This window comes from Carlito syrichta, unplaced genomic scaffold (genome assembly GCF_000164805.1).
Source record: "Carlito syrichta isolate Samal-C Ts95f unplaced genomic scaffold, Tarsius_syrichta-2.0.1 Scaffold313519, whole genome shotgun sequence".
In the NCBI taxonomy this organism is placed as follows: Eukaryota; Metazoa; Chordata; class Mammalia; order Primates; family Tarsiidae; genus Carlito; species Carlito syrichta.
This window is the reverse complement of record NW_007257615.1, coordinates 772,804-784,864: the sequence shown is the minus strand read 5'-3', so window position 1 is coordinate 784,864 and position 12,061 is coordinate 772,804. Positions and strand designations below refer to the sequence as shown.

At 46.7% G+C, this 12,061-nt stretch overlaps 1 protein-coding gene across 1 annotated transcript in view; it reads left to right on the top strand.

Annotated features, from left to right (window-relative positions):
• Positions 1 to 11,700, top strand: part of MSRB3 (methionine sulfoxide reductase B3) — a 151,716-nt gene extending 140,016 nt beyond the window's left edge. Inside the window, exons 5-6 of the mRNA XM_008070538.2 lie at positions 2,426 to 2,523; positions 11,395 to 11,700. Coding sequence (XP_008068729.1) covers positions 2,426 to 2,523; positions 11,395 to 11,562 — 266 coding nt within the window. The 3' untranslated portion in view covers positions 11,563 to 11,700. The remainder of the gene's footprint in view (positions 1 to 2,425; positions 2,524 to 11,394) is intronic.
• The last annotated feature ends 361 nt before the right edge of the window (positions 11,701 to 12,061 follow it).

The following is a 12,061-nucleotide window of genomic DNA, read 5'->3' as shown; positions in this document are numbered from 1 at the left end:
GACCCGCCTGGGCAACTTGGCGAGACCTCATCTCTACGATAAATCAAAAACTAGCCGGGCCTGGTAGCGCGCGCCTGTAGTTCCAGCTACTTGGAAGGCTGAGGCGGAAGGATTACCAGAGCCCAGCAAGTCGAGGCTGTGGTGACCGGGAACGGCCATTGCACTCCAGTCTGGGCAGTAGAGTGAGACTCCAACTCAAAAAAAAAAAATAAATAAAATAAAATAAAAGCACAATGAGAACCAAATTCCTAAATCTCTTCACTTGTTTAGTACTGAGTCATGTGTACCCCTTTATGATATCAGTTGCCTTAAACTGCAGTCAAGTGAGTTATGCCATGGAAGGTTAAAAAGGAAAATACAGGTCTAGTTGCTTTACTACAGGTCTAATTGCTTTACTAGACTCTGGTGTGGCCATGTGCTCTTTGAGCTGTGGCTACCACCATGTTTTCTAAGCTCTGGCCCCCTCTCCTGCCTTGGAGAGGTGAATCCTCTCCCTCTCTCTCTCTCTTTCTCTCTCTCTCTCTCACTTTCAATTCTTTGCATCTTTCTCGTGGTATCGGATCCTCTCTCTCTCTAACTCTTCTCTTTATCTTCCTGTCTCTCACTTTCTCTCATTCTCCTCTCTCACTGAGATTTGACTTTCTAAATAAACTATATTTTCTAATCTAAAAAAGAAAAAGGAAAATACCGAACGTTTTCTTTCTTTCCATAAATAAATGAATTTGTTTTTCAGTGTCCTCAAATATCACTGGTAAACTTGTCTCTGCTAGCAGTTGACACTTCTGTCATCGAACAAAGAACACCTACATGTGTTAAATAATCACTGCAAGTTAAATATTATAGCCTAGAATGTATTCAGGTTCTCTTTAGAATATAGAAAATAAAGAGAACTGAATTTTCTTAAGAATGCTGGAGTGTCAGCATGATTCATTTTTGTGAAATGTTATAGTCTAGAAAGGCAAGGTTTTCCCAGCGATTCCTATCAATCTTGAATTCAAATCCAGGAAGGGGAAAGTGTTTCAACTCCATGTGTTAAATCCTGCACTCACTACAAAAGCTATACTCTCACACTGGAGGGGAGGAGGGAGCTTGCAGGAATTTCTTGTATAAACTTCGCCTGAGCTAATTTGTTTTGTTTGAAACTGGAAATCATATTGTTGAAGTTTGCATTCTGTTTTATTTCAATAGGTGTATTAACACAAAGTACTGTGTTTTAAAAGGGCTTCCTCCTTTCTGCAGGAATAAATTTGGCTTGTGAAACAGAAAAAAAATTGCACCAGCAGTTCAGCAACATTGCACGTCTTCCATCATTTTGGGGACGCAGGCTTCAGCTCAGTAACTCCAGATCTATTTTCGGGAAATGTGAAAACAAGCCATAAGTGCTGAACATAAAACCTGACTGTGCACTCAAAACATTTGTGCAATCTCATGGTCCACTTACCATTGAGTTTCTGAAAATGTGCGTTTATTTTTAAAGTCATTAGAATAAATGAAAATTGGAACAAGGTGCTACCTAGAGACGCTTGAGGAAGGATGCTCTGTGAATTCTTCCTGTGAAGTGACCAAGCCTCTTGCCCCCCAAAATAGATGCTATCCTCTCCAGATACTCCTTGTTCCAAAGAATTTGATTAAGATGGAGACAACAGAATATTCGTTAAAAATTTTTTTTAGCCGGGCTCGGTGGCTCAGCCTGTAATCCTGCGCCTTTGGGAGGCTGAGGTGAGTGGATTGCCTGAGCCCGCAGGTTCAAGACCTGCCTGGGCAACTTGGCGAGACTCATCTCCATAATAAATTAAAAATTAGCTGGGCGTGGTAGTGCATGCCTGTAGTTCCAGCTACTTGGAAGGCTGAGGCGGAAGGATCGCCAGAGCCCAGCAGGTCGAGGCTGCGGTGGTCGGGAGCGGCCACTGCACTCCAGTCTGGGTGATGGAGTGAGACTCCAATGCAAAAAAAAAAAAAAAATTTTTTTTAGCTACACAAAGTAAAGTACTGAAAAAGCATTTTTCTGAAGAGGCATAGAATGGTCGAAAAGTCAACAGCCAGACCAATTGTGTTTTGGAAAATGTCATAATGGAAGATTCATGGTGAGTCAGGGCATGCCCATTGTGTCTGAAGACAAGAGAGAGAGTGTGGTGAGAGAGATTTCTAAGCTCAGGAAATGCTCTAGAAACGACGGGTTGGTCTAAGAATGCCTCATGAGACACAAAACCCCAGTGCAACTGCTGTCTGAATGTGAGGAAAGGGTGATGCTGAGAAAATAATTGTACTCTTGCAAAATACATTGTCCTTGAGCTTTGACCTTCTTTTTTTCAGCTTGAAGAGCTCAGCCTATACTAAGGACTTTTGTTGTTTGCTCGGCATTTTAAAAAATGCATTCTAACCCACGGCTGTGTATCTGTCCTCTCTGTCGTGCTCCTGTGCCCAGGTTGGCCTTCCTTCCATGACGTGATCAGTTCTGAGGCCATCACTTTCACAGACGACTTTTCCTACGGGATGCACAGGGTGGAGACCAGCTGCTCCCAGGTCAGTGAACTCCGTCTGAAAGTCCACATGTGCTCGCTCTGTGTCGTGCTAGAGAACGGCCAAGGCCAAGTGGCGGGTCATGAGAAGCACAGATGAGCCCCATGAAGTGTGTATGAAGTCCGAGCGACATCCGTCCTCAGGCGGTCAGCAAGTCCAGTGAGGTATCAGTCACTGACTTCACTACCGTTAAGCAAAATCTCCGGCAGGAAAGAGTCCTCTTCCATGGACGCAGTGGAGTGGGCTATCCTTGTGCATGTGAGGGTCTCCTCATGAGGCCTTCCATAACCCCCTTCCCTGTGGTCCTGTGACCCCTGTTTGGGCATCGTGCCTCTAATGGCAGCGACCCAACCACAGCCCAGGAAGGGCTGGAGAGGACACACAGGAAGGGGCATCTGGCGGTGGGCTGCAGCAGGGCAGAGGCGGGCATGAGATGAGGAGATGTGGTCGTTCCTCCTCTGCCTCTCCTCATACGGAGGCCCACCCTTCCTTCCAAGGATTTTTTAATTAGTTTTGCCCGTTCTACCCTCACCCTGTCCATGCTGGCTCTAGAGGAGAAGGGGAGCATGTGTCGAAGAGAAGGCAAAAGTGGTTTGTCGGCATCCCCAATCGGGAGACTTGAACTTGGGGGCATTGGGTGCTTAAGCCGAGAGGCAGCGTTAGAACCTCTGTATATGGATTACACACAACTGCACACTCATGGAAAGTGGCCCTCTTTCTCTGATCGGCTTCACACCGGTGAAACGTAACATCTGAGTGTTGTGGCGCTGAAAATCGTTGATGCTGGAGTATGTTGGTGGGGGGATCTGGTGCTCGCGCCAGAGACAGAGGGCACCAACCGGGCGGCCCTGGCAGAGTGGTTGCCACACAGGCCGCCCTCAGCTTTCTTACCTGCCCTTTGCCCGCTGTTCTTTCACTCCCTCGATCAGGCACAAGAGCTTGAGGGAGCAGGTGGCATTCTGACCACCCAGCCGGGAGGGAGATTGGTGTGCCCCTTGCCGTCTGATGAGACTTTGTTGGCGCTCTCCCCTGGTTTTCTTGGGCTTAAAAAAAGGTTGAAAAAGAAATAATAATTAACTCTGGCAAATTTACTGCCTTCCACTCATGAGGATTGCTCTCTCCCTTGAAAATTAGACTTCGTGTTTCATCTCAATCCCACTTTCAGTTCGCTCTTGTGTCTCAGAATGGAATCTCTGATGGTGATTGTCACCATGACCATGGGTGCTGGGTTTCCCTCCCAGAGATCTGAATGCAGTTGGACTGGGCACCCTCTGGGATGAACAGCAGCATTTGCAAAAGCTTCTCTGGCAGATGCTTGCAATGACCTTATGAGCTCCATACTGTTATTCTCCCTTATCTTACAGTTGGGGAAACTGAGGCACAAAGACTTGGGTAAATTTATGTGGATTGATGTGAGACTTGAATTCAGGCAGTCTCACTCCTGAGCTCTTTATGGTGTCAAGGTCAATAGACAAGAGACAGACAGATACAGACAGACAGACAGATAGATAGACAGTTGGACAGACAGGATGGAAAGACAGATAGATGGACAGACAGACAGACAGGATAGACAGATAGGTAGGCAGGCAGACAGGCAGATTGGAAAGGGTCATTAGCATAAAAAAAACCTCACGATCTCCTGGCAATTGGCCTAATGCAATTTGGTTTTAATACCAATTGAATTTTAATGGATGATTTTGTGGTTGTCACAAAAATTGATTTATTAGCCCAAGAATCTAAAATATTTGATAAAAACAAAGGTAGGCTGTAAGTAGATCAGCACACAGTCATTTGTAACCTAGGAACTGAGTACTGAGAAAACCTCTTTCAAGGCAGATTGTTGTTTCTTTTCTCTCTCTCTCTTTCTTCAAGCTGCTAAAGAGGGTTATATGGCCGCTGTTCTTTTCACTCAGACCCATTTTTTTTCAAACACCGAGTCCCATGAAAACCTAATCTAAAAGGTGCAGAAAAAAAGGAGGCATAAGAGATTAGCTTTCCTACGGCCCAACTCTGATTTCTTTGTGACTAATTCTTATAAACCACAGTTGGAATAAATTTCCCTCTTTCTCTGTGCCAGTCACAGAGTCATATCAGCAGAGCCCAGGAGGGACCATGATGAAGATGTCCTATAGAGGCCAAAGAGACATGAAACCCACACGTGATGTCGAAATCAGGTGACAGTCACAAAAGAAGTCAAGCTAGACCAAACACTTGGGTTAAAGCCCAAGGGGACTTTCCTGACGGCTGTGGCAAGGACTAACAACGACCTGTCCTCTTTGACCCTTTCTTAAACACAAGTCTCAAATTTAAAGAGAAGAGGTAGAGAAATGTGTTCCGCCAAGGCACATATGAAAGTACATGCTTTGTGAAGTCAGTTCCCTATGGGAGACTCGTGGGTCTTGGCACCAGAGGGTAAGGGTGCGGGGCTCCTGCCCTGCGGACAGAGTGGGAGGTGTCTGCCATCCTGGCACAACAAGGGTGAACTCAATTCAAGGGCAGCTTTCATTTCAATTTCTCTGTCTTTTAATTTGCGTATTCCGCACACACTTATTTTTTCCTTTTGTTTTATAGTTTTCTTTAGGTTTCTTTTATTTTCCTTTTCTCATGCCTCCTTCTTATCTTGACTTGAAAAAAATAACCACTTTGATGGTCCCCACACCAGAGCAACCACCTGTATTTTACTCCCTAGTTTCTCATGGCTGGCACTGTTCTTCATAGTCAACGTTTCTTCTCTTATTGTACCATATAGTTTTTCAGTGTATGCGGTCTCTTCTGCTCACAACTTTTCCCATTTTTTAGGGTTTTTTTTTCTTTTTGATGGTGAGATCCCATGGGAAATTTCTCTGGCGTACTTTCCAACTCTTTCCAGAACACGTCATATTTTGAATGCACGTGGCTTGCCTTTCCTCTGGGCTGAATTGCGTCAATGAGGTTTGTGTTATGAAGAACCTATCAGATGTTTATAGTATGTCCTAGACACTCTCAGTTGGACATGCTGTTTAGAGTACCTCTTTTCTTCTGGTAAAGATGGAACATCCGCATATGAAGACTACTGACTTCCTGCTTCTGCAAATGAATTGAGCTTCCATGGATGAAGCTAATAGACTCAACCTACTTACCTGGCAATATGGCACCATTTCATTGGTCTGTTGGTCCCTACCTAATTCTTGCTTCAGTACTTAGAATTTTTCTTTCTTTCTTCCTTCCTTCCTTCCTTTCTTTCTTCTTTTCTTTCTTCTTTCTCTTTCTTTTTCTTCCTTCCTTCATTTCTTTCTTTCTTTATTCTTTCTTTCTCGTCCTTTCTTCTTTCTTTCTCTTTCTTTCTTTCCTCTCTCTCTCTTTCATTCAATTGTGGTAGAAATAACATCATGCATGTAGTGAGCTAGGCCTCATATTTGGGTAGGAATTAAAGACCTTATGTTTGGATAGGAATTATAGACACATTGGGAGCTGATAACTTACCACATCTTCATAGTACCTTGTAGTTTTTCCATGTGTCCAGTGACTTCTCAGATAATAATGTTTTTATTAAAATTTTATTGAGTTAAGATTGGTTCAGTCCAATTGCTACTTTTTCGGGACGTTTTGTGGTCAGGCCCTTCTAAAAGGATTGTGTAGGAAACCTAACATACTGCCTGATTTTTGAGTTCACGAAACTGAAAACAAGCAAGCAGGGAGGGATTCTTCACTACTTTCATTGCCATCATTGCTGTGGGCACCCTGTCATATTCTGATTTTTGTTGCAATTGTATTGCTCTCTTTTGCTATTCCACCTCCTGAACTGAGGAACTGCAGTTCAGTTATCTTCCTGAGAAGATCTTTGGCTTACATTTGCCTGCTCTGGTGGCTGTGTGCATCTTCCTTCCAGCAGCCATTTTTCTAACACTTTGCAGCTATAAAGAATCTTCCTTTCTTTAATTTGTATTTCCAGCTAGTAAGAAAATACATTGCTTCTATTTCGCTGGCTACTGTGAATACTTGTTTGACAGCTTCTCCCTAATCCTCCACCCAAGTCTGTTAAACAACACTTTGTCAGAAGTTTATGTTCAGTGCAAAGAGGTAAGTAAGAGTTGCATGGTTTAAGCTTTGGTTCAGCAAAGTCGGTCTCTCCTGAAAGTACTTGGGGAATCCTTCCTCCTTTGGACCAAAATTCTACATCTGGAACAAATGGAGGCTAATAAATCACTTAGCTTTTTGCAATAATCTTTAAGGAAACCATCAGACCCCTGTATCTACTCAGGTCAGAGTCTATTTGTGACGGCCACCATTGCTGCGTGTCTATGGCAGAGTCCTTTAAATTGGGTTTAGGTCATTATTAATTTGTTCTAAGCCAGCCGAATCAACAGAAGGGTAAATATGCACCAAGACAAAGTATTTTTCAGAAGTCGAGCAGTTTTTGGTAAAGCCCCAAACCTTATTAATCTTCTGCAGATGACAACCCATATATTGCCAATGATTAAAGATACCCATGTGTTACCATAGGGCTTCAGACTCACAGTCCCGCTCTCTTTTTTCTTGATCTTTCAGTAAAATCATAATGCTAAACTGGTGACTTCACAATCGTTTCCTTGGCAAAAGATTAATATCACAAGCACAGAGGAAAAAATCTCCCTCTTACACACAAGTGTCTTCAATAACAGTGGGAGAAAACAGAAAACTACTGGCAAAGTGAATTGCTTTTCTTCTTAAAACTGTTTCTCTTTCCCGTTCTGCCCCATGTGCCCAAGTGTAAAAGCTCTGCCTTGAAAGTGCTTCGCGTTGTAGATCAAACACTTAAGAGAAAATGACAATAATACGGCCTGGACATCCTAGGTACAGCTCAGAGAAAACCCTCTGGGATAGTGGGGATATGTCAGGGCAGAAACACTGGACTGTGTTGAATACACTCTTTGTGTTTTGTATGCATACAGCTGAGAACTGCAGTCGGATTTTAAGGAATTATGTTATATTTGATGCTCGAGCACTTATTTTAGGGGGGAGGGTCCCTTCCCTTGACTCCCTGCAAGCTCTTTCGTCGCTGACTCTTCGGAGTGGGAGGCTCAGGTGATAAAGGCGTCCTGGGGGAATTTAACATTTTTCTTCCGAACGATGGCGGGATGCGTTTCCGAACAGGACTAACATCTTCAGGGATAGTTTGTGCTTACCTGCAAAACAAATGCCTCACCGCGAAAAGCAACTTTCAAAAGGCACACCAAAGATTTTCTCCTGAAATAAATCATTCACAGCAGGCTTCAGAGATTTCTTCAGCGGGCAAGCAGTTTGTTTCAGTTACAGCCAGGTGTGCTGCGAGGTCCCAACTCACTGCCAGTTGGCCAGGGCCTGGGACGCAGAGCTCACGGGCGGCTGAAGAAACAACACGTCACTGACAACTTCCATTCATCATCCTGGGCCAGAAGCTGGAAGGGATGGGCTCCATGTGCGCTCCCCTCCAAGAGGACCCTTCAGGGCTTGTGCGCTTTTAGGAGAAACCGGTAACCGTCTGCCGTGGGGGCCGACATGTGCCCAAGGGGCGCCCAAGATGTGCCCACGAGGCACCACGTGGCCGCACGTCCCTCAGACAAATAAGCTTGCAGCTTGGCGGGAGTGGGGTGTGCAGGTGTGCAGGGCCACAGATATCGAGGGACATCCCTCCAGGCTGTGAAATGCTGCTCCTCCCCCAGTGATCTCAGACTGGCGCGACCCTTCCAGATCACCCTGTGACAAGCATGACGAGGCCATAGCTCTCCTTTGTAGGGGGCTCAAACCTTTCCCGAAGAGCTCCCTACCTCTATCTGCAACCCCTGTCTTTGTTAGCAAATAATTTTCATGGCCTTTCTCTAACTATAATCTCTCTTTCTCTTTTTCTTTTGCCTTTGCTGAGGCACACATCTAGAATCTTCTGTGCCACCAGAAGACTGGTTCCAGATTAGCAAGTGAAACTGCAGATTGAGAACCAGCCTGGCTCAGCCAATGAAATTACTGTCCTTTAGATTTTTAAAATATGACGTGGGAACGTACGACCCTATAACTTACCTCCTAAATGGCTTCCTTATTAGGCCTTATTTTGGAGTAATGTAAAATAAAATAAACAAAACTGTTTTCTAAACATGCTCCAGAGATTATTAACAAAGGCAGAATTGTTTATTTTTCCCAGATAGCTGTATTCTCTCATTAAACACACACACACACACACACACACACACACACACACACGCACACCCTATCTAAGGCTTTTATGTATGTGAAAGCTTCACCTCTCAGATGCCAAGTGATCAAAGCGCCGGAGCTGCTGTGAGATCAGTGGCCACGCACACGTTGGTCACCGAGAGCCCGGTTCCTGTTGGCTGCACCCTGGCCATTTTGGCAGCAGACATGGGTGTTTTCCTGTGTCCACTGGGCAGGCACATGCATTTTCCCTGGGGCATCTTAGCTGGTGATGCCTGAAAATTTGGCCTCGGTTGTTTATAGCAAGGAAAAGCGATCGGAGCTGTCAGCCTTGATATTACACCTAAACCTGCGTAGAATGTGGTAAAATAATGCAAGGTTTGTTTTTTAGGCCTGTTTCATATTTTCCAGGCGATAGATCAAATTAGTTCAGGGTTCACGCTTAGCTCTTTAATACATGGACAACGTACGTGGGCAGTACAATCAGAACGCACTATTGACGTGGAGTGCCGCACAGTTTGCGTGGCCATTTGTGCTGTTTCTCAGTGACCCGGGAACCCTTGACAATGAGTTTTGTGCCTCCAGCAGGGAAGCCAAGACCCGAGCTGCAGTGAGCCCCCTCCCTCGTGTTTCTCCTCGTCTCCCCCGTCTCCCGGCCCCTTGCCCATCATTCCTGACTTTCCCTCCCACCTGCAAGTGTTTGAGGCACTAAATCAGCACAGAGCAAACAACGAGGAAACCATATCTGGGCTTTTCTCTCGTGTTTTTACCTAAATCTGGACCCTTCCCTCTCCTTAAAATGCTCTCCCCTAAGTACTTACTGCCTTCAGGTCCTTATTTCAAAGCTGTCCAGAGAGGCTGCCCCTGGCGCCTTCACCTGACATTCCCTGTCACCTCCCTTTCCCCCCTCTCCTTGGCATTGATTTCTACCCACCAGATCTTCTAGTTCACTTCTTTTCTTTTTTTTTTTGAGTTGGAGTCTCACTCTGTCGCCCAGGCTAGAGTGCAGTCTCTTGGTCACTGCAGCCTCGACCTGCCGGGCTCCGGTGATCCTTCTGCCTCAGCCTTCCAAGTAGCTGGAACTACGGGCGTGTGCTACCATACCCGGCTCATTTTGAGGTCTTGCCAAATTGCCCGGATGGGTCTCGAACCCGCAGGCTCAGGCAATCCACTCGCCTCAGTCTCCCAAAGTGCTGGGATTACAAGCTGAGCCACCAAGCCCGGCCCTACTTATTTTCTTAAGTGTTGTTGGTCTCTCACACCAGGATGGGAGCTCTCTGAGGCCAGGGATGGTTGCCAGGAGCTAGCCTTGGACAGCGCCTGGCGTGTAGCAGGCACTCCACAGATATCTGTTGAACGCATGAACAGAAGTCATCTGCCCCAGGCTTCCGTGTCTTTGTCCCGTGATAGATGATGTGTGTTCCCAGCCTGTGTGGATGTGGGACACTGATGTCTCCACCTCCCCCACCTTGTCCCTGCAAAAAGAGGGTGCAAGATATCTAAGCGTGGCATACACCCTCCTGAGCCATGCCCTGCATCGAAGCAGCAAGTGCAGGGACAGCCGTTTTGGGGAGACTTTCTCCCAGTTGGGTTTCTCTTGGACACCCTAACAACCCCCCAGCCCTCCTTCTGCCAGCATCTGGACCCCAGGCCTCTTCTTCTTCTCCAGGTTTTTTTTTTTTTTTTTTTTTTGAGTGGTAGGTAGCGTTGATTTTAGCCAGGCAGCTTACTGCTTCTCTACACGCTAATGTTCATTTGGGTAAAGAGGCCAGCATGCCACTCCACCTATTGGAAGCCAGGAAGAAAACAGTTGTGTGGGCCGCAGATGCTTCCATCTGCTGTGCTCGCAACCCTGGTGACCGGGACATAAATCTGTTGAGCCTGGCCATGGCTCCGCTGGGTTCCAAGAACATCCACTGCATGTCTGATATTAAGTTTTACTGCCCATGAAGGCAAACATCACCTCCGTCATGGCCAGTTAAACGGTATCTTTTACAGTGGACTTCTGCATATCTGAAACCCACCCATCCAGAGCTGAAAGTCATGCCGGGGGAGAGACTTTATGCTGCCATGTTCTTTACAAGGGGAGGGCAAGGGTCAGCTCAATTCATAAAATCACGGCAGTCATTTTTCAGCTGGCTGAGAGACTTCACAGACCAAAAAAATATGGTGGCTCCTAAATTATTTCTTTTCTTTCTTTTTTTTTTCGAGTTGGGTGTCTCACTCTGTTGCCCAGCCTGGAGTGCAGTGGCAGGATCACCACAATCATGGTTCACAGCAGCCTCGACCTCCTGGTCTCATACGATCCTCCCACCTCTGCCTCCCATATAGCTGGGACGACAGGCACGCACCAGCACGCCTGGCTAATTAAAAAAATTTTTTTGTAGAGATGAGCTCTCCTTCTGTGGCCCAGGCTGGTCTCGAACTCCTGCACTCAAACGATCCACCCACCTCAGCCTCCCAAAGTGCTGGGATGACAGGCGTGCACCACTGCACCCAACCCTAAGTGATTTCTGATGCGCGCAACTCTAGTGGGTTTTATTCTCAGCATGAGATGCCAAGCCCACGAGAGCCCATCTCTGCAGCTATGGACGGACGGGTCAGAAACCATCCTGGGTGGCTTCTGGCACCAGCACACAGGCTGGGTGTCTGTTTTAGCACCCTGTGGGAGTCCCCCTGGAGGCCTGCTTTGCACACGAGGTCCCCTCACGCCTTCTCCTTTTCTTTCAGTGTGGTGCTCACCTGGGGCACATTTTTGATGACGGGCCTCGTCCAACTGGGAAGAGATACTGCATCAACTCAGCATCCTTGTCCTTCGTGCCTGCAGAGGGCAGCAGCGGCGCCGAGGGGGACAGCGGGGCCACCAGCCCTGCCCCGGCGGCCCGAGGAGACCTCTAAAGCCAGGGGGGCGTGCGAACAAAGTGCCCTTCACTCACTGCGAGCTCAAGAGTCAACACGGTTTTTCTTCGTAGATCTATTTTTTCAGAAACTCTAAGGGCAGTTTTGTGCTATCGATATTTTCTTCCTTCTTTTGCTTACCCGGAGGCCCTCGTCCTCCGTGCATTTTGCTCTTGACCAGATCAGGAACTGTCGGTTGCCGTAGCCGACAGAGACAGTTTCATGAAGTTTCTTCACAACCTACCCGCACACCCTCTGGCATCCTTGTCTTTGAGCACACAGCTTCTCTGGCAATTCTCCCCCTCTGACCAAGAAGTGGAGGGTGCACGGTCTTCAGACGTGAGAACAGAGGTCTCCCAGGCATTGTAGGCCGGAGCCAGGCAGGGCGGTCTGCGGAGACCTGGGGGACACATGGCCTCACGCCCACCTGAGATAAGGACTGAGGGACGTCTTGAGAGACTTCCCAGCCCTGTGGAAAGTCTGAGCTAAGGTCGTTTTC